This window comes from Haliotis rubra, unplaced genomic scaffold, assembly GCF_003918875.1.
Source record: "Haliotis rubra isolate DU_JTF1 unplaced genomic scaffold, ASM391887v1 Scf221, whole genome shotgun sequence".
Taxonomy (NCBI): domain Eukaryota; kingdom Metazoa; phylum Mollusca; class Gastropoda; order Lepetellida; family Haliotidae; genus Haliotis; species Haliotis rubra.
In genome coordinates this window covers 907,008-929,361 of record NW_025766237.1, presented here as the reverse complement: position 1 = coordinate 929,361, position 22,354 = coordinate 907,008, and the positions used below count along the sequence as shown (strand labels likewise).

The 22,354-nt window shown below is 39.5% G+C and overlaps 3 protein-coding genes across 3 annotated transcripts in view; all 3 read left to right on the top strand.

Annotated features, from left to right (window-relative positions):
• LOC124277440 overlaps positions 1-22,354 on the top strand; it is a 43,550-nt gene that overhangs the window by 7,708 nt on the left and 13,488 nt on the right. The window contains exons 2-10 of the mRNA XM_046713138.1: positions 17,366-17,548; positions 18,542-18,670; positions 19,445-19,696; positions 19,898-20,149; positions 20,352-20,441; positions 20,802-21,053; positions 21,256-21,507; positions 21,710-21,961; positions 22,042-22,203. Coding sequence (XP_046569094.1) covers positions 17,374-17,548; positions 18,542-18,670; positions 19,445-19,696; positions 19,898-20,149; positions 20,352-20,441; positions 20,802-21,053; positions 21,256-21,507; positions 21,710-21,961; positions 22,042-22,203 — 1,816 coding nt within the window. The 5' untranslated portion in view covers positions 17,366-17,373. The remainder of the gene's footprint in view (positions 1-17,365; positions 17,549-18,541; positions 18,671-19,444; positions 19,697-19,897; positions 20,150-20,351; positions 20,442-20,801; positions 21,054-21,255; positions 21,508-21,709; positions 21,962-22,041; positions 22,204-22,354) is intronic.
• LOC124277414 (sequestosome-1-like) lies at positions 4,118-9,404 on the top strand. Its single transcript, XM_046713113.1, has 6 exons — positions 4,118-4,517; positions 5,452-5,547; positions 6,590-6,810; positions 7,353-7,590; positions 7,809-8,105; positions 8,556-9,404. Exons 1-6 carry the CDS (start codon positions 4,343-4,345, stop codon positions 8,693-8,695), a joined length of 1,167 nt encoding a protein of 388 aa, XP_046569069.1. The 5' UTR covers positions 4,118-4,342; the 3' UTR covers positions 8,696-9,404.
• Positions 20,449-21,098, top strand: LOC124277415. The gene is made up of 2 exons (XM_046713114.1): positions 20,449-20,599; positions 20,802-21,098. The coding sequence occupies exons 1-2, from the start codon at positions 20,563-20,565 to the stop codon at positions 21,071-21,073; spliced, it is 309 nt and encodes a 102-aa protein (XP_046569070.1). The 5' UTR covers positions 20,449-20,562; the 3' UTR covers positions 21,074-21,098.

Sequence of the window (22,354 nt, the reverse complement as noted above, 5' to 3'; positions counted from 1 at the left end):
CTGACTGAGTTTAGTTTTACGCCGCTTTTAGCAATATTCCAGTAATCATCACGCAAAGACAATGTCTCCGTATCATAACACAGAGACAATGTCAGAGCTCCACACAAGGTATAACCATCACACAAAGACAATGTCTCCGTATCATTACAGAGAGAGTGCCAGAGCTCCACACAAGGTAACCATCACACAAAGACAATGTCTCCCTATCATTACACAGATACAATGTCAGAGCTCCACACAAGGTATAACCATCACACAAAGACAATGTCTCCCTATCATTACACAGATACAATGTCAGAGCTCCACACAAGGTATAACCATCACACAAAGACAATGTCTCCCTATCATTACACAGAGACAATATCAGAGCTCCACACAAGGTATAACCATCACACAAAGACAGTGTCACCGTATCATCACACAGAGACAATGTCAGAGCTCCACACAAGGTATAACCATCACACAAAGACAATGTCACCGTATCATTACACAGAGACAATGTCAACGCTCCACACAAGGTAAAACCATCACACAATGTCTCCGTATCATTACACCAGACACAATATCAGAGCTCCACACAAGGTATAACCATCACACATAGACAATGTCTCCGTATCATTACACAGAGATAATGTCAGAGCTCCACACAAGGTATAACCATCACACAAAGACAATGTCTCCATATCATTACACAGACACAATATCAGAGCTCCACACAAGGTATAACCATCACACAAAGACAATGTCTCCGTATCATTACACAGACACAATATCAGAGCTCCTATCATTACAACAGACACAATAAGCTCCACACAACACATAGACAATGTCTCCGTATCATTACACAGAGATAATGTCAGAGCTCCACACAAGGTATAACCATCACACAAAGACAATGTCTCCATATCATTACACAGAGACAATATCAGAGCTCCACACAAGGTATAACAATCACACAAAGACAATGTCTCCGTATCATTACACAGAGACAATATCAGAGCTCCACACAAGGTATAACCATCACACAAAGACGATGTCTCCGTATCATTACACAGAGACAATGTCAGAGCTCCACACAAGGTAACCATCACACAAAGTATTCCAACACGTTGACATCCTGACTTCCTGGTTTGACCCTTGAGGTACCTCACCCAGCAATATCAAAACGAACTTCCTTAAACAGCTACTGGCCTTTTTGAGTACTTAAAGATTAACTTGTTTGAGTGGCATTTAGATGTTGGTGTGATGAACAACGAGGAGTGTTCTATGGATATACAAGGATATTACATTCCCACTGCCTGCAACCAACTCATCACCAAGCAATCTTAATCCCATTATTCTCCTGTCTGTCATATCACTGGCTTCCTCCCAATAATTGTACATCACTTGATCGATAACGATGTTAGTAGCTACACAAACGTCTCTCATATTGTTTAAAGACGTTGTATATCCACAGAACTCTCCTCGTTGTACTCGTTGGCTCGTCACGCCGAAGACCCGGGTTCGAATCCCCACATGGGCACAATGTGTGAAGCCCATTTCTGGTGTCCCCCGCCGTGATGTTGCTGGAATATTGCTAAAAGCGGCGTAAAACCAAACTCAGTCAGTCAGTCAGTCCTCGTTGAACTTAAAGATTACTTTACCCAAATAAACACCAAACATTTATTTTTTTATTTCTTGCCTCTGAGCATAATGATTACCATCCTTTATCTCCATTCCATTACTCTATACATATTGTAAAGGAAATATACCATTCAAACAAAGTAGGGGATATTCCATTTTGCGAGCATACCACTAGCCAATGCCAATGCATATGAGAAAAAGTAATATATATGGAGAGAGATGAAACATTTCCAAAGGAATGGAATAAATTGTCACATTTGCCCTTAATTTCTCTTCATCATCTCTTTCCTCCTTGACTGTTTTTAATGGTATATTATACGCTGGATAATTGATAACCCCCGTGTCTTCAATAAACAACAAATCGAATGATCACCCATAGTATGACTTGATGCACATATAATAATTATTAACCATATTATGTTTTTCTTTAAGAACCAATCGCCCAAACGTTTTCAACATCCGGAAGAAATCTCGAGTCGATTGTACAATTCTGGCAATTCTGTACAATTCATGCCGCAGTTGGTCGTATTTCACTTGTGAGACTTGGTCTGTAAACAATCGAGTCTGGACCAGACAATCCAGGGATCAAACCATTGAATATGTCCCTGTTTATTATAATGCATTCACCAAACAATATTCTTTTCAGTCTTTTGAATCCAAATTATAACTAGTTTGTTTGTTGTGTAACGCCTAAATCAGCAACATTCCCACGATATGACGGTGGTCTGTAAATCAGTGATCAACAGCATGAGCATCGATCTATGCAATTGGGATACGATGACATGTAGCCCGAACCCGATAGTCGCCTCTTACGACAAGCATGTTCTGCTGAAAACCAATCAAGGCCAAAATATATCAATCAAATGTCACCGATATTTACATAAAACTCCGAAACTGACGGAAACAACAAGAGGACATATTTTGATGTTAACAGAGTGAGTGAGTGAGTTGAGAGTGACACTTTGAATTGTATCTTAGTTACAACATGGAGTCCCTGACTTTTACAAATGGTGAAACGTGTAGATATTGTATAATATATCTATGGAAACATAATTCTGACACGCTGAGAGAAACGCAGTTCTGCACAGTAAAATAAAAACACCGGGTGTCTTCACCATGCTTACGTGTACCACACCCCAGAGACATAACACCACCAAGGACATACAGAGATATATCCCCCATTACCTTACACCTTATAACCTATACCTATCCAGAGTTATCTTATCAGACCCAAAACGGAATCTGTGGTCCAAGGGAGATAATAACAAGGCGTTCGCTTGTCACGCATAAGTCTCGGGTTCCATTCCCCACATGGGTACGATGTGTGAAGCCCATTTCTGGTGTCCCCCGCCGTGATATTGCTAAAACATTGCTAAAAGTGGCTTAATAACATACTCACTCACTCACTCACTCACTCGTAAAGAAAGATGCACTCATAGTCCTTAAATCATACCATTCCGGGGCATAATTCATAAACTGTCTACTTTTGGATGGTGGGGTGAGTGAGTGAGTTAGTTTTGCGCCGCTTTTAGCAATATTCCAGCAATATCATGGCGGGGGGACGCCAGAAATGGGCTTCACACAGCGTACCCATGTGGGGAATGGAACCCGGGTCTTCGGCGTGACGAGCCAACACTTTAACCACAAGGCTATCCCGTCGCCTCTCATGTTGTAGATGTTGCATACATATTGGATATTATAAGTGTCCAACGGGCGCTTCTTCAACATTCGGTGTTTGCTTGATTGTTCTTGTTTTTACTTGCTTGCTCGCTCGCTTGCTCGCTCCCTCACTCACTCACTCACTCACCTCAAAAGAGATGCTTAGACTGTTGATTTACAAAATAACCTGGTGACTATCACTTTCCAGTTGACACATTCATTGTGCAACACAAACAGTTAACTCTGATATCAGTCACTGTGTACGAATACGCACTTTACGGATACAAGCTTCCATGTCATTTGTAACGATTCCGTTATCCAAAATGTGTGAAGCGTCCGTACAATATACAAGGTTGGGATCTTCTCGGGTACTGATAGTTCCCCTAACGATATGCAAAAGTTAACCGGGTTTTTTTCTTAACTACATTTCTCAAATACACATAACTGTGTCATAATTTTATGAAATGGGAAAATGTTGGATAATAAAACAATCACTGTAGAACAGCAGAGACCATGTAATAAGAATGCGGTCTCCGATTACAGGTACGCGTTAATTACTTGTAAAACGAAATTGTCGCGTGATTTTCATTATCAATGAAAAGTTTCCGGGTAAGATAAAAAACAGTATTTCTGGATGACACATAGGCCAACAGTTTACTTCAATAGTTTATTTCAATTGATTTTCTGATGAAATTTATCTAGACTGTTCTTTACAATCCACAGGAAAGGATTCACTGTTAGGTGGAGCTATTTATAGCGATTACAAACAAAAATCTTGTTTACGTTCCGCCGGAAGCTGCGTAGTGAACCAATATTTGAACAAATCTAAATCAGCGTTACTTGCAATTTTGATAAATTTTGACATTGTCAGTGCGCCTTGGTCTATATAAAAGTCTGGGTAGATGTGAGGGGGGCATATATCCCGCTGACAACGCCATACGACGCTGAACACACAGAAGCGCAACTGACAACAACTGTCACCTTATCGTCTGCTTGAATACTACTGTGTACGCCTGTCGTCAACACTTCGTCGCTGCACTTCCAAAGTAAACCCGCTGTCATGTCCGACTCAGTTGTCATCAAGGCCTCCCTGGAGCGAGAGGGTTCGAGTCAACCCGAGATCCGACGTTTTGGGGTCCCGTCAGATGCTTCTGCCAGCTTCGACTACCTGTTCAAGAAGATATCGGAAGTGTTTCCTGGACTTGTCAGAGGAAACTTTAACCTCTACTGGAAAGGTAAATATACATTTACACCTATTACGCCTTTTTTCAAACTATAACTGGTGACAGATTTGGATATTTTCTTAGGCTTTGTATCATGAAATGAAACTCAGAAAGCATATAGAAAACTAGTCTGTCGTACAGACCCTGAAGCAAATGTATCCAAGAAAGCCTACGCAAGTCTAGAAAATGTGGCAAGTCTAGATTTCCTCAGCTTCTGAAAATGAAGAAAGTCTCACGGCTCCTTTTCATTATATATATATTTGTTTACTATGAACTATTTTCAGTAAAATATGTTCGTTTCAGAGACTAGTTGTTAGTCTAATAGTAAACTAATTCCACAACCCAAGTGTCTTATGTCACAATATTTGTGACCACACACAAGTTCAGCCAGCTCAGTGGATCTGCAGTAGTTTGTCTGACAGTCCCTGAACCAGATTATTTTCCCAACTGCCAAGCCCTAAATAAAGCAAGTCTAGATTTCCTAAGGTAATCTCTGGTCTCCCTGGGGCTCCTTATCAATTTATATGGGCTTGTTTGTTACTATCAAAATTATATGTATTCAGAGACTAAGCATTAGTCTAGATCTGCAGATATAAGAGACCTACATACATATTATAAATTGAACAGAAACTCTGATAAATGATGTTAGAATAAATAAATATTATTTGAATGTATTGTGAATCTTTGTTTATGTTATGTCAATAAGGTCCATATTTCACCATAATCAGCTGATATGACTGCAAGTGATAATAAATCTAACTCGTCAAGGTACTGCATATAATATGTATCTTCCTTGTATTGTAATCTAGTATTAGATGTGAGAAGCACTGTAAGTGACAATAAATAACAAGGAAACAAGGTTGAGGACATATTTACAGCATGATATGAGATAACTACTTCCACATGACAAGGAAATAGTTTTAAATGAATCTGTTTGTTCTTTCAGATAGTGATGGTGACCTAGTATCATTTTCATCTGATGAGGAACTTCTTGAAGCTCTGGGGTTTGTTACAGACTCAGTGTTCAGAATTTCCATCAAAAGTGAGTCTGTCACCAAATTGGAATATTTAGTTTATGGAATATTCATTAGATACTATATTCATTGTGCAATCAAACCAGTATATTCAGTGTATAAAATATCCATCAAGAGGTATTGTGTCATAGTGCACTGAGTTCATCTTTTATACCTTTTGTATGTTTCATTTGATCTTGTGAAAAAAATGTGTTTAACCGAGCTTACAAACATCACACCAGTGTCAATATTTATATCTATGAATGTGCACATTTGTTAGATTCATCGGTGGGATAATGTGGTTATTGTAATGCTAGTTTGCACACCACACCAGGGTCAACATTTGTATTCAGCTTTATGGGATTAATGTTCCATACTAGCTATATGATAAATGTAGATATTGTCATGCTTGTTTCTACTCTGTAAAGATATGTTGAACATTGTAATATGGTACAGCCTTTATCATTTTATCACCAATAAGGGAGAATACATTGTTGGTTGTTTCGAACTATTTACAACATTGTAATACATGATTTCTTTCATCCAAAACCATGATCATATATTAATGTTTACTGAACATGCCAAACATACATCCATACACTATTCATGGTATTGGTTATTACAGTAAACCAAATTCTGGAACAATCCATCCTTTTGCTTTTCCTGGTAGTTTAGTTTGATGGCTAAACAGTTGATTAAATTGTGTTAATTTAAATTTTAATATAGTTATTTTCATAAAGTTTCATTTGTTACATCTATATTATAAGTGTAATTTATCTATTTCCTTAATAGTGTGTAGTTGTTAAATATATACACCATAAAGATATGTAAGCATAAGTTTAATAATTTGAATTTCACAAATACTATCAGAATATTACTAGGCTTAAAACCGTCTCAGAACATCCGAAGTATAACAATACCTGTATTTCTTATCTGTTTCCTATTTAGCCATCCTCAACATGGGCGTGTACTCTCTTAAGCTTTCTTTTGCCTATCAGTTCAGTTCTTGCAGTTCCTCTTCGTTTGTTACAGTACCTTTCCATATTATTCATGAACTGAATCTGTTTGTAGAGTACGCCCCTCAGACCCACAGCTCCAAGAGTGGCAGTGGGGAGCTGCATCCTCATGTGATCTGTGACGGCTGTGAAGGAGCAGTGTATGGTGTGAGGTACAAGTGTTTGGTGTGCCCCGACTACGACCTGTGCAGCCAGTGTGAGGCTCAAAACACTCACCCTCAACATGACATGTGGAAGATTGTCTCTCCAAAGTCAGCCAGGTGTGGTGGCAGAATGGTGAGCAGTCTTTTTGTACATACTTTCATTATATACCGAAACAAGTTTAGGCTATGACTTCATTATGACTTGTTCATATATGTTTTTTGAAGTATCAACCTTTACATATCAGAGCAAAATGAGTAAGTCAAATTATGAGGATTCCACAGCTCATGAAAATCCCTGTATCGATTATGTGAGGATTACAGCTGGAAGTAAAGTTAAAAGAATGGTTTTATATATTTTATGGAAATTTGCACTGAAGAAAGAAATATGTCTTTGCCTTTGAATAATTTTGCTGCTTTTAAAGTTTTGAACTTTTATCATTTTTACAAGAAACAGAAATTTGTAATTCATATTCAAGTTTGAGATGCAAAGGTACAGTTTCTGGAGTGAGTGAGTGACCCGGGTTCGAATCCCCACATGGGTACAACGTGTGAAGCTCATTTCTGGTGTCACCTGCCATGATATTGATGGAATATTGGTAAAAGTGACATAAAGTTAAACTCACTCACTCACTTAAGTGTAACCTTGACACTCACTTCCATATTTCAACTGTACAGCCCTTCATGGTTCCGCCACACTGCCATCAGTGGATGAACAACTTCATGAGCCAGTTCCAAAACCAGCACCCGGGATGTGGCACCAACAAGGAAGGAGCTCCCTCTGGTGCTGATGAACAAAACAAGACTGATACAGACAAGAAAGGGGAGACTACTCCACAGGAAGGGGAGACTACTCCACAGGAAGAATATCTGAGAAACATGGGACAATCTGTTGCTGCTTTCCTTACACCTTTTGGTAAGAAGTTAATTTCATGACTGAAAAGTGACTCTCTATTTTCACGTTCGTCATTTGAGTCACTCTGTCACCATATGAGCAAATCTCAGTGTTAGCTATGTCATCTCGTCATCACTCAGAAACCAGATGAATATTCCTATATAAAACATTCAGTAATGTTTCTGATTTATCAGAATAATTTGTTATTTGTTTAAATTATTCCAATTTTAAATTTTCAGGGATTGATGTGGATGTTGATATTGAGCACAATGGACGTCGCCAGGGTGTCAATCCCCAGGGTGTGAACCCCCAGGCTGGTCAACAATTCTTCAGCAACCTCATGGCCCAGATGTTTGGTCAGTGCCCTGGGCAACCAGGTAACCAAGCAGAGGAAGGAGCTGATAAGAAGGACTCCGACAAGGCACCATCAGATGAGACGACCGAGACAGACACCCAGAAGAAGGGGCACTCATCGGGTGATGGATGGACTCTGCTGTCCGACACTGCATGCTCCTCCCCACTCACAGGTCATCCAGGTGAGTTGTGACCTGTCAGAACAGTTTCATTCTCAATCTGCAATGTAGTGGCTCTGGTTAATCTTAGGATTTTTATGTAAAAATTCAATGTTAAACAAACAGACAGGTCGGTGGCCAAGACCTTTGTAGATGGGCATGCCTGTATCCCTTGCACAAAGTGATCTTAGGACTAAGACTGTCATCAGTGTATGTTAAAGTAAGGACGTTCTAATAACCTTTTCACCATGATTGCAACTGGGCCATACCTTCTGCAAGATCTTTCCTAAAATTTTGGTTAAAGATACTGACCCACTTTTATTTAAAAAGCCTTGGATATCTGTTTTCACAAACTGATCCCATAATGATGAATAGGTCACAGGCATTTCATACACCGATTCCTGTCAGCCATGTATTTCTTTATCTTTTTACCGTTATGAGACTGCAAGTTTAGATTTACTGTTATATTCCCAGATCCACGTATTGCCGATGCTCTCCAGCAGATGTTGTTGATGGGGTTCTCTGACGACGGAGGCTGGCTCACTCATCTCCTGGAGGCCAAGAATGGTGACATCAGCCAGGTGCTCGATGCCATGAAACCAAACAAAGAATAAACTCATTAGCTGAAGGGTCACAACAGGAGGAAATACATGTGTGATATAAACTGTTGAAAGTGTGATATGCCTGATTGATATAGGTTATGTATGGGATATGAACTGTTGAAAGTGTGATATTTGTGATAGATAGGAATACCTAATTCCTAATAGTGATGTACAATCTCACAAGTGCTGTACATATAGAACTACCTGTGACTGCCTACTGATATGTTATGACTTCTTGCCGTCAGTGGACTACACTAAAGCCTCATTAATCAGAACAGTACTGTACTCAGTTAATCATTCAGATTCACAAAGCATGAGTGATGTGTATTTTTACCTTACGTGGTTAAACATGTTTTCAGTATTTCTGTCGTCTCTTCACAAATCTGTGTCGTCAGTAAGGTTTTTAAACAGATGCAGGAAGTGATGAGAATGTAGACTTGATTGAGAAGTTCAGGATATGTTCTAGACAGGTTGTGTTTCAGACACAAGAAGCTCACCTGGTTTGACTTGATGTCATGACTCTCTGCTCTCTCTGTATATAATAGTGGAGAGAATACAGCTGCATGTCTGTCAGTGATCTTATCTTGTTTGGGTACAAATGGAAGATGGAGTAACCCCCTGTATAATGTGTATATAGAAACCGTTTTGTACTCGATAACCATCAGACATTATGTTTTTGACTTTGATAAAATGCAATAAATATGTGTCTTATCACAAATAATATTTGTGTTGTTGAATGCAGTGGTTGGTTACTCACACTTAAATACAGACCTGGTATCAACTTCAATTACAGTTAAGTATTAGTGACATTACCGTGACATTAGTGATATAAAGCGATCACTTGTCACAATATCAGTTCTATTCCTGACATGGGTACAGAAGTGAAGCAGAAGTAGAATCGTGTCTCCCACCATAATATTGCTGGAATAATAATTATGTGAGATGTATGTCAGTCTAGCAGTCAATGATTACCTTCATCACACAGACAGTGTCTCCGTACCACACAAGGTATACCCATCACACAAAGACAATGTCTCCGTACCATTACCCCAGAGGCAATGTCAGCTCCACACAAGGTATAACCATCACATAAAGACAATGTCTCCGTACCATTACACCAGAGGCAATGTCAGCTCCACACAAGGTATAACCATCACATAAAGACAATGTCTCCGTACCATTACCCCAGAGGCAATGTCAGCTCCACACAAGGTATAACCATCACATAAAGACAATGTCTCCGTACCATTACACCAGAGGCAATGTCAGCTCCACACAAGGTATAACCATCACATAAAGACAATGTCTCCGTACCATTACCCCAGAGGCAATGTCAGCTCCACACAAGGTATAACCATCACATAAAGACAATGTCTCCGTACCATTACACCAGAGACAATGTCAGCTCCACACAAGGTATAACCATCACATAAAGACAATGTCTCCGTACCATTACACCAGAGACAATGTCAGCTCCACACAAGGTATAACCATCACATAAAGACAATGTCTCCGTACCATTACACCAGAGGCAATGTCAGCTCCACACAAGGTATAACCATCACATAAAGACAATGTCTCCGTACCATTACACCAGAGACAATGTCAGCTCCACACAAGGTATAACCATCACATAAAGACAATGTCTCCGTACCATTACACCAGAGACAATGTCAGCTCCACACAAAGGTATAACCATCACATAAAGACAATGTCTCCGTACCATTACACCAGAGACAATGTCAGCTCCACACAAGGTATAACCATCACATAAAGACAATGTCTCCGTACCATTACACCAGAGGCAATGTCAGCTCCACACAAGGTATAACCATCACATAAAGACAATGTCTCCGTTCCATTACACCAGAGACAATGTCAGCTCCACACAAGGTATAACCATCACATAAAGACAATGTCTCCGTACCATTACCCAGAGGCAATGTCAGCTCCACACAAGGTATAACCATCACATAAAGACAATGTCTCCGTACCATTACACCAGAGACAATGTCAGCTCCACACAAGGTATAACCATCACATAAAGACAATGTCTCCGTTCCATTACACCAGAGACAATGTCAGCTCCACACAAGGTATAACCATCACATAAAGACAATGTCTCCGTACCATTACCCCAGAGGCAATGTCAGCTCCACACAAGGTATAACCATCACATAAAGACAATGTCTCCGTACCATTACACCAGAGACAATGTCAGCTCCACACAAGGTATAACCATCACATAAAGACAATGTCTCCGTACCATTACACCAGAGGCTATGTCAGCTCCACACAAGGTATAACCATCACATAAAGACAATGTCTCCGTTCCATTACACCAGAGACAATGTCAGCTCCACACAAGGTATAACCATCACATAAAGACAATGTCTCCGTACCATTACACCAGAGGCTATGTCAGCTCCACACAAGGTATAACCATCACATAAAGACAATGTCTCCGTACCATTACACAGAGACAATGTCAGAGCTCCACACAAGGTATAACCATCACACAAAGTGAATGTCTCCGTATCATTACACAGAGACAATGTCAGAGCTCCACACATGGTATAACCATCACACTGAGACAATGTCTCCGTATCATTACACAGAGACAATGTCAGAGCTCCACAGAAGGTATAACCATCACACAAAGACAATGTCTCCCTATCATCACACAGACACAATGTCAGAGCTCCACAGAAGGTATAACCATCACACAAAGACAATGTCTCCCTATCATTACACAGAGACAATGTCAGAGCTCCACACAAGGTAATCATCACACAAAGTGAATGTCTCCGTATCATTACACAGAGACAATGTCAGAGCTCCACACAAGGTATAACCATCACACAAAGACAATGTCAGAGCTCCACACAAGGTAATCATCACACAAAGTATTCCAACACGTTGACATCCAGACTTCCTGGCTGGACCCTTGAGATACCGCATCCAGCAATATCAACACTTCCGAACTTCCTTAAACAGCTTCTGGCCTATTTGAGTACTTAAAGATTAACTTGTTTGAGTGGCATTTAGAAGTTGGTGCAATGAACAACGAGGAGTGTTCTATTGATATACAAGGATATTACATTCCCACTGCCTGCAACCAACTCATCACCAAGCAATCTTAATCCCATTATTCTCCTGTCTGTCATATCACTGGCTTCCTCCCATTAATTGTACATCACTTGATCGATAACGGTGTTAGTAGCTACACAAACGTCGCTCATATTATTTTAAAGAAGTTGTATTTCAATAGAACTCTCCTCGTTGTACTTAAAGATTACTTTACCCAAATAAACACCAAACATTTTTTGTATTTCTTCCCTCTGAGCATAATGATTACCATCCTTTAGTTCCATTCCATTACTCTTTACATATTGTAATGGAAATATACCATTCAAACAAAGCAGGGGATATTCCATTTTGCGAGCATACCACTAGCCAATGCCAATGCATATGAGAAAAAGTAATATATATGGAGAGAGATGAAACATTTCCAAAGGAATGGAATAAATTGTCACATTGTCCCTTAATTTCTCTTCATCATCTCTTTCCTCTTTGGCTTCATCATTTGCATTTTATCAGTCTTGTAAATCCAATATCCCCTACTTTTTTTAATGGTATATTATACGCTGGATAATCGATAACCCACGTGTCTTCAATCGTAAATATTTCACCTGTGAGACTTGGTCTGTAAATAATCGAGTCTGGACCAGACAATCAAGTGATCAAACCATTGAATAAGCCCCTGTTTATTTTAATCATCGTCATGCAATACACCAAACAATATTCTTTTCAGTCATTTGAATCCAAATTATAACTAGTTTGTTTGTTGTCTAACGCGTAAATCAGCAACATTCCCACGACATGACGGTGGTCTGTAAATCAGTGATCAACAGCATGAGCATCGATCTATGCAATTGGGATACGATGACATGTAGCCGAACCCGATAGCCGCCTCTTACGACAAGCATGTTCTGCTGAAAAGCAATCAAGGCCAAAATATATCAATCAAATATCACCGATATTTACATAAAACTCCGAAACTGACGGAAACAACAAGAGGACATATTTTGATGTTAACAGAGTGAGTGAGTGAGTTGAGAGTGACACTTTGAATTGTATCTTAGTTATAACATGGCGTCTCGGACATGCACGTCTCGGACTTTTACAACTGGTGAAACGTGTAGATATTGTATAATATATCTATGGAAACATAATTCTGACACGCCGAGAAACGCAATTGTGCACAGTAAAATATAAACACCGGGTGTTTTCACCATGTACCCACACCCCAGAGACATAAAACCTCCAAGGACATACAGAAATATATCCCCCATAACCATACATCATAACCTATACCTATCCAAAGTTATCTGATCAGACCCAAAGCGGAATCTGTGGTCCAAGGGAGATAATAACAAGGGAGCGGTATGGTTTATCAAAAAGATTTAGATTGACTGATCATCTGTCTGTATTTGCAGCAGAACTGACATCATACTTCAAGCTTTAAATGGGTAAAAGATAATGAACACGAAGCAATAATTTTTACTGATTCGTTGTCAGCTGTACAAGCAATTCAATCAGGTGTACAAGGTCCACGCAGTGACATACTATACGACATCTTGTATATCAGCTGTGATATTGTTTGAATTCCTGCACATGTTGGTTTAGCTGGAAACGAAGTAGTTGACACAATTGCTAAGATGGCTTGCAACAGACCACAACCAGATATTCATTCAATTAAGCCCATTCCAAGAGATTACTGGTTTGTCATTTCATCTTCAATAACTACATCTTGGCAAAATAAATGGGATAATGAAACTACAGGTAGACACATGTACTCTACTTGTCCTGTAGTAAACAAACATTTTAAAATTCGTCGGCGTTGTCGCAGAGATGAAGTTGTTTTAACTCGTCTCAGGCTGGGACATTGTGGATTAAAAGCATATAGAAGTATTTTAGATAAAGACACTGCCCAGAAACAGTTCAGCACTACCTCATTGAATGTCCAGCTCATGAAAACCCACGTAAGGCTCTTAAAGAAACTGTGCTTAACAAAACCCCAAATACTTTTCCAATGAACGCAATACTTGGCGATAATTTAATGTATGGTTGCATACAAAGAGCTGTTTTAGACTTCCTCGTTAAAACGGGTAAGTACGATGTAATTTGGGTTGTGTAATTTGGGTTGGGCGCATATAGGCCTTTTAAGGCCCAAGGTCGCCCTAAAACCTTATATACCTACCTACCTGGGGTAGCCTAGTGGTTAAAGCGTTCGCTTGTCACGCCGAAGTCTCGGGTTCCATTCCCCACATGGGTACGATGTGTGAAGCCCATTTCTGGTGTCCCCCGCCGTGATATTGCTAAGACATTGCTACAAGCGACTTAATAACATACTCACTCACTCACTCACTCGTAAAGAAAGATGTACATAACACTAATAGTCCTTAAATCATTCCATTCCGGGGCAGAGTTTATAAACTGTCTCCTTTTGGATGGTAGGGTTAGTGAGTGAGTGAGTTTTATCATGGCGGGGGACGCTAGAAATCGGCTTCACATATTGTATCCAAGTGGGGAGTCGAACCAGGGCCTTTGGCGTGACGAGCGAACACTTTAACCACATGGCTATCCTGCCGCCTCTCATGTTGTAGATGTTGCATACATATTGGATATTTTAAGTGTCCAACGGGCGCTTCTTCAACATTCGGTGTTTGCTTGATTGTTCTTGTTTTTACTTGCTTGCTCGCTCGATCCCTTCCCCCACTCACTCACTCACCTAAAAGAGATGCTAAGACTGTTGATTTACAAAATAACCTGGTGACTATCACTTTCCAGTTGACACATTCATTGTGCCACACAAACAGTTAACTCTGATATCAGTCACTGTGTACGAATACGCACTTTACGGATACAAGCTTCCATGTCATTTGTAACGATTCCGTTATCCAAAATGTGTGAAGCGTCCGTACAATATACAAGGTTGGGATCTTCTCGGGTAGTGATAGTTCCCCTAACGATATGCAAAAGTTAACCGGGGTGTTTTTTTCAACTACATTTCTCAAATAAACATAACTGTTTTATCAAATGGGAAAATGTCGGATAATAAAACAATCACTGTAGACAGGGAGACTATATAACGTATGTTGTAGATTATCCCTGCTGTAGAACAGCAGAGACAATGTAATAAGAATGCGGTCTGTGATTACAGGTACGCGTTAATTACTTGTAAAACCAGGGATAATCTACAACATATATAGTCACCCTGGTAAAACGAAATTGTCGCGTGATTTTCATTATCAATGAAAAGTTTCCGGGTAAGATAAATAACAGTATTTCTGGATGACACATATACGGAAGTGCTGAAGGGACCTCATGAAATAAAAATTATCTTGAGCGCACAAGTTAATATCTTGAGCGCTCAAGTTAGTTATCTTGAGCGCACAAGTTAGTATCTTGAGCGCACAAGTTAATATCTTGAGCGCTCAAGTTAATATCTTGAGCACACAAGTTACTTATCTTGAGCGCTCAAGTTTATATCTTGAGCACACAAGTTACTTATCTTGAGCGCACAAGTTAGTTATCTTGGGCGCACAAGTTAGTTATCTTGGGCGCACAAGTTAGTATCTTGAGCGCACAAGTTAATATCTTGAGCGCTCAACTTCGTGTTTAGCATCTAATGGCATTAATGGAACGCACATTTGCTTGACTGCTGGCTAAAATGTACAAACTTATATCCTTTTTGGAAGATTTCAAACCATGCAAAGTCGGAGTTAACTATAGGTGTTTATGATTAGACTATGTAAAAGTATACAAATGTATCATGAACATTGATAATGTTTCTGTAAACGTTCATTGTCTTTATGCTTGTCAATACTATTCTTTGTATCTGATTTTACCACTTTTTGCTTTATTACATAAAACAGGCCTAGGTATGTGTAATGTCATAATAAGAATTAAAACATAAACATGAGTAGGAGTTTATTGCAGGGATGAATAGTGGCTTGACTTACTTCTTATATTGGTACATAGTATTATGAACACTAGCGTAAAGCTTGGATAACTTGTTTTGTGCTACGGCTTTATTATGTATATATAGTATTACATGACCATGAAAAATGTAAACATTGAGTGTTATACTTAATTATCTTAATTATAAATCTGATATCTGATGTATTGGAAGTAAAGTCGACCACTTTCAGGGAACTATAGTCTGTAGTCTTGGTTTGCATGTATCAGTAATGTTTCCTAACGTGGGTATACCAATGGCAGTTTAACTCTGTACAATATCATATAAAACCCGCCTGATTAATTTGATCCATTAGTATGTGCACGTATAGCATATATACCGACTTTATTTCACATGGGTACAATGTGTGCAGCCCATTTCTCGTGTTCCCCACCGTGATATTGCTGGAATATTGCTAAAAGCGGTGTAAACCGTACTCACTCACTCACTGTAACATCAGCAAATCTGGTATCTGGTACGAAAGAGGGACATACACCTCAGAATACGCTTCAAGTGGCGTACTATACTATACCATGATTTTTGACAAGAAGATGTGTTATGTGTTTGTATTGGAACCCAAGACTGAAAAAAGCATGAATCAGCTCGCGTTTCCGCTCCTCCTTGCTTCCACATGAACTGCTTATGGAGCAGTGTATCTCAAGATATGAACTTGTGCGCTCAAGATATTAACTTGTGCGCTCAATATACTAACTTGTGCGCTCAATATACTAACTTGTGCGTTCAATATACTAACTTGTGCGCTCAAGATAAATTATATTTCATCAGGTCCCTTCAGCGCTTCCGTAGTATTGACAAGCATAAAGACGATGAACATTTACATAAACATTATAAGTGTTCATGATAAATTTGCATACTTTTACATAGTCTCATCATAAGCACCTAGTTATCTCCGACTTTGCATGGTTTGAAATCTTCCAAAAAGGCTATAACATTGTACATTTTAGCCAGCAGTCAAGCAAACGTGCGTTGCAGTAATGCCATTAGATGCTAAACACAAAGTTAAGTGCTCAACATTCTAACTTGTTTAATATTAAGTTGTGTGCTCAAGACACTAACTTGTGCGCTCAAGATTTTAACTTGTACGCTCAAGATGTTAACTTGTGCGCTCAAAATAACTAACTTGAGCGCTCAATATATTAACTTGTGCGCTCAAGATAACTAACTTGTGCGCCCAAGATACTAACTTGTGCGCTCAATATACATTTTATTTCATAAGGTCCCTTCAGCGCTTCCGTACACACAAGCCAACAGTTTGCTTCAATAGTTTATTTCAACTGATTTTCTGATGAAATTTATCTAGACTGTTCTTTTACAATCAAAAGGAGAGAATTCACTGTTAGGTGGAGCTATTTATAGCGATTACAAAGGAAATCTTGTTTACGTTCTGTCGGAAGCTGCGTAGTGAACCAATATTTGAACAATTCTCGATCAGCGTTACTTGCAATTTTGATAAATTTAGACATTGTCAGTGCGCCTTGGTCTATATAAAAGTCTGGGTAGATGTGAGGCGGGCTCCTATCCCGCTGACAACGCCATACGACGCTGAACACACGGAAGCGCAACTGACAACAACTGTCACCTTATCGTCTGCTTGAATACTACTGTGTAGGCCTGCCGTCAACACTTCCAAAGTAAACCCGCTGTCATGTCCGACTCAGTTGTCATCAAGGCCTCCCTGGAGCGAGAGGGTTCGAGTCAACCCGAGGTCCGACGTTTTGTTGTCCCGTCAGATGCTTCTACCAGGTTCGACTACCTGTTCAAGAAGATATCGGAAGTGTTTCCTGGACTTGTCAGAGGAAACTTTTACCTCTACTGGAAAGGTAAAGATACACTATACATATACATCCTCTTTGAGTGGCATTTTAGAAGTTGGGAAGTACAATATAGGGAAACTTTATAAATAACAACTTCTTGATTTCCCGAGTGTGATGTTTCGATATTCCTGCTTGACAACGGTACAAGAATCTGTATAGAAACGTCGCACTCGTGAATTAAAAAAGTTGTTATCCATAAAGTTTGTCTATACTTATGGCATATACAGCTATTACGCCCTTTTCTCAAACGATCGATATTGAAATATTTGGATATTTCTTTAGGCCTTGTATCAGAAAAAAATGAATTCAGAAAGCATCTGGTAAAATATTTTAACACCTCAAGTGTCAGAGCCGATCTAAATTTTACAATACCTTGGATATATCAAGTCGGAAAAGATAAATGTTGTGTGAAATGAATGTGTTTGGGATCTTGTAACATGTATTTATGTTATGTCAATCAGGTACATATTTCAACAACCTGGCCATGCCCAATTTTCCCATGTACAAAAGGTGGCATTGTACACAAGTTGTTTCAGCCATACATTTTATCTTCTCATACCATTAATGGCACTCTTAGGAAGAATGGGGGTGACAAGAGGCAAATTTTTAATACATAGTACTAGAAAGGAAATAGTTCTGTTCATGCAGGCAGAAGATATCAGTTCATCAAATCAGTGCACCTCACTGACACATCTACTTACGGAACAAAGAAAAAGAACCTACTAATTTCTGAGATACGCTGTTGAAAATGCTATGTATATGTATGAACTTGCTTAAAACATACCATATTGCTACATGTAATTTCACTTCAAGGTTAAGTATCAATGTGATATGTAAAGAATTATTGTGGTGCAAAATAGGAGGCACCCCAGGTGGATCAGTAGCAGACTAGATAATGAAGCTACTTTGGGCTCCGTCACTTGATGTACAGCATGATATGAGCTGACTACATCTACATGACAAGGAAATAGTTTGCAATGAATCTGTTTGTTCTTTCAGATAGTGATGGTGACCTAGTATCATTTTCATCTGATGAGGAACTTCTTGAAGCTCTGGGGTTTGTTACAGACTCAGTGTTCCGAATTTACATCAAAAGTGAGTCTGTCTTGACTAGGCATATCAATGAATGTGATATCCATCATGAGATTCTATGTTCAAAGAGAACTGGTATATTCAGTGTATAAAAGTCCATGATGAGGTATTGTAAGCAGACAAACTACACAGATTCAAAGTGTTTGGAAACTCCATTCCAGTGTAGAGTCATAGAGCAATGGGTTCTACTTTCGTTTTTTCTTGTTACAAAAGTGTATTTAACAGAGCTTTCTTACTTCATACCAGTGTCAATATTAAATATTGTATCCAGTTTCATGGGGCTAATGCTTGGTACTAGCTACATGATAAATGTTTATATTGTCATGCTAGTTTCTACTCTGTAAAGATATGTTGAACATTGTAATATGGTACAGCCTTTATCATTTTATCACCAATAAGGGAGACTAAGCAGATAGAATATTTTGGTAAAACAGACACATACTGTTAAGAAAGCAGACAAAACACATTAATACATACATAAAAGAAAATCATTTAATAATTAACTATTTTACCATCTAAAATGATTTCATTCAACTTCATCAAATCATTATTAGGATGTGAACTGTTGCCAAAACACTCTTTGCCCTGGAAGAACCATTTTTTGTTTGTTTCATTTTAGCCACCATCTTTCTTGCAGTTCCTCTTTGTTTGTTACAGTAATACCTTTCCATATTATGGTTAGTTATGTCACCTCTTTATCACTCAGTAACCAGATGAATATTTATATTTAAAAACGTTCAGTTACATCACTTCATGTGTTTCTGATTTTGTGGATGATTTGTTTAAATCAATTCAAGGTTAATCTTTCAGGGATTGATGTTGATCACAATGGACATCCCCAGGGTGTGAACTCCCAGGCTGGTCAACAGTTCTTCAGCAACCTCGTGGCCCAGATGTTTGGTCAGTGCCCTTGGCAACCAGGGAACGAAGGAAGAGAAGGAGCTCCCTCTGGTGCTGATGAAGAAAACGAGACTGATACAGACAAAAAAGGGGAGACTACTCCACAGGAAGAATTTCTGAAAATCATGGGGCAATCTGTTGCTGCCTTCCGTGCACCTTTTGGTAAGGAGTTAATTTCATGACTGAGTTCTTCATCTGAGTCACTTTGTCCCCATGTGAAAAAATCTCAATGTTTGTTATGTCACCTCTTTATCACTCAGTAACCAGATGAATATTTATATTTAAAACGTTCAGTTACATCACTTCATGTGTTTCTGATTTTGTGGATGATTTGTTTAAATCAATTCAAGGTTAATCTTTCAGGGATTGATGTTGATCACAATGGACATCCCCAGGGTGTGAACTCCCAGGCTGGTCAACAGTTCTTCAGCAACCTCATGGCCCAGATGTTTGGTCAGTGCCCTTGGCAACCAGGGAACGAAGGAAGAGAAGGAGCTCCCTCTGGTGATGATGAAGAAAACAAGACTGATACAGACAACAAAGGGGAGACTACTCCACAGGAGGAATTTCTGAAAAACACGGGTCAATCTGTTGCTGCCTTCCTTGCACCTTTTGGTAAGGAGTTAATTTCATGACTGAGTTCTTCATCTGAGTCACTTTGTCCCCATGTGAAAAAAACTCCATGTTAGTTATGTCACCTCTTTATCACTCAGTAACCAGATGAATATTTATATTTAAAAACGTTCAGTTACATCACTTCATGTGTTTCTGATTTTGTGGATGATTTGTTTAAATCAATTCAAGGTTAATCTTTCAGGGATTGATGTTGATGACAATGGACATCCCCAGGGTGTGAACCCCCAGGCTGGTCAACAGTTCTTCAGCAACCTCGTGGCCCAGATGTTTGGTCAGTGCCCTTGGCAACCAGGGAACGAAGGAAGAGAAGGAGCTCCCTCTGGTGCTGATGAAAACGAGACTGATACAGACAAAAAGGGGAGACTACTCCACAGGAAGAATTTCTGAAAATCATGGGGCAATCTGTTGCTGCCTTCCGTGCACCTTTTGGTAAGGAGTTAATTTCATGACTGAGTTCTTCATCTGAGTCACTTTGTCCCCATGTGAAAAAATCTCAATGTTTGTTATGTCACCTCTTTATCACTCAGTAACCAGATGAATATTTATATTTAAAAACGTTCAGTTACATCACTTCATGTGTTTCTGATTTTGTGGATGATTTGTTTAAATCAATTCAAGGTTAATCTTTCAGGGATTGATGTTGATCACAATGGACATCCCCAGGGTGTGAACTCCCAGGCTGGTCAACAGTTCTTCAGCAACCTCATGGCCCAGATGTTTGGTCAGTGCCCTTGGCAACCAGGGAACGAAGGAAGAGAAGGAGCTCCCTCTGGTGATGATGAAGAAAACGAGACTGATACAGACAACAAAGGGGAGACTACTCCACAGGAGGAATTTCTGAAAAACACGGGTCAATCTGTTGCTGCCTTCCTTGCACCTTTTGGTAAGGAGTTAATTTCATGACTGAGTTCTTCATCTGAGTCACTTTGTCCCCATGTGAAAAAAACTCCATGTTAGTTATGTCACCTCTTTATCACTCAGTAACCAGATGAATATTTATATTTAAAAACGTTCAGTTACATCACTTCATGTGTTTCTGATTTTGTGGATGATTTGTTTAAATCAATTCAAGGTTAATCTTTCAGGGATTGATGTTGATGACAATGGACATCCCCAGGGTGTGAACCCCCAGGCTGGTCAACAGTTCTTCAGCAACCTCGTGGCCCAGATGTTTGGTCAGTGCCCTTGGCAACCAGGGAACGAAGGAAGAGAAGGAGCTCCCTCTGGTGCTGATGAAGAAAACGAGACTGATACAGACAAAAAAGGGGAGACTACTCCACAGGAAGAATTTCTGAAAATCATGGGGCAATCTGTTGCTGCCTTCCGTGCACCTTTTGGTAAGGAGTTAATTTCATGACTGAGTTCTTCATCTGAGTCACTTTGTCCCCATGTGAAAAAATCTCAATGTTTGTTATGTCACCTCTTTATCACTCAGTAACCAGATGAATATTTATATTTAAAAACGTTCAGTTACATCACTTCATGTGTTTCTGATTTTGTGGATGATTTGTTTAAATCAATTCAAGGTTAATCTTTCAGGGATTGATGTTGATCACAATGGACATCCCCAGGGTGTGAACTCCCAGGCTGGTCAACAGTTCTTCAGCAACCTCATGGCCCAGATGTTTGGTCAGTGCCCTTGGCAACCAGGGAACGAAGGAAGAGAAGGAGCTCCCTCTGGTGATGATGAAGAAAACAAGACTGATACAGACAACAAAGGGGAGACTACTCCACAGGAGGAATTTCTGAAAAACACGGGTCAATCTGTTGCTGCCTTCCTTGCACCTTTTGGTAAGGAGTTAATTTCATGACTGAGTTCTTCATCTGAGTCACTTTGTCCCCATGTCCCGAATTCAAGGTTAATCTTTCAGGGATTGATGTTGATCACAATGGACATCCCCAGGGTGTGAACCCCCAGGCTGGTCAACAGTTCTTCAGCAACCTCATGGCCCAGATGTTTGGTCAGTGCCCTTGGCAACCAGGTAACCAAGCAGAGGAAGGAGCTGATAAGGACTCCGACAAGGCACCATCAGGTGAGGCGACCGAGACAGACACCCAGAAGAAGGGGTGAGATGTGACCTGACAGAATAGTTTTATTCTTAATCTGCAATGTTATGGATTGTATGATATTGAACTAATTTACTTGTTGTAGTTTGGTTCCTCACGGCACCATTGCTAAGACTA

Bases quoted from the DNA above. Each gene is read 5' to 3' on its own strand.
- LOC124277415 (XM_046713114.1), top strand. From the start codon at position 20,563: ATGGGGCAATCTGTTGCTGCCTTCCGTGCACCTTTTG. The intron at 20,600-20,801 runs GTAAGGAGTTAA...TTAATCTTTCAG, and splicing joins TGCCTTCCGTGCACCTTTTG to GGATTGATGTTGATCACAAT.
- LOC124277414 (XM_046713113.1), top strand. From the start codon at position 4,343: ATGTCCGACTCAGTTGTCATCAAGGCCTCCCTGGAGCGAGAGGGTTCG. The intron at 4,518-5,451 runs GTAAATATACAT...TTGTTCTTTCAG, and splicing joins CTTTAACCTCTACTGGAAAG to ATAGTGATGGTGACCTAGTA. The intron at 8,106-8,555 runs GTGAGTTGTGAC...TTATATTCCCAG, and splicing joins CCCACTCACAGGTCATCCAG to ATCCACGTATTGCCGATGCT.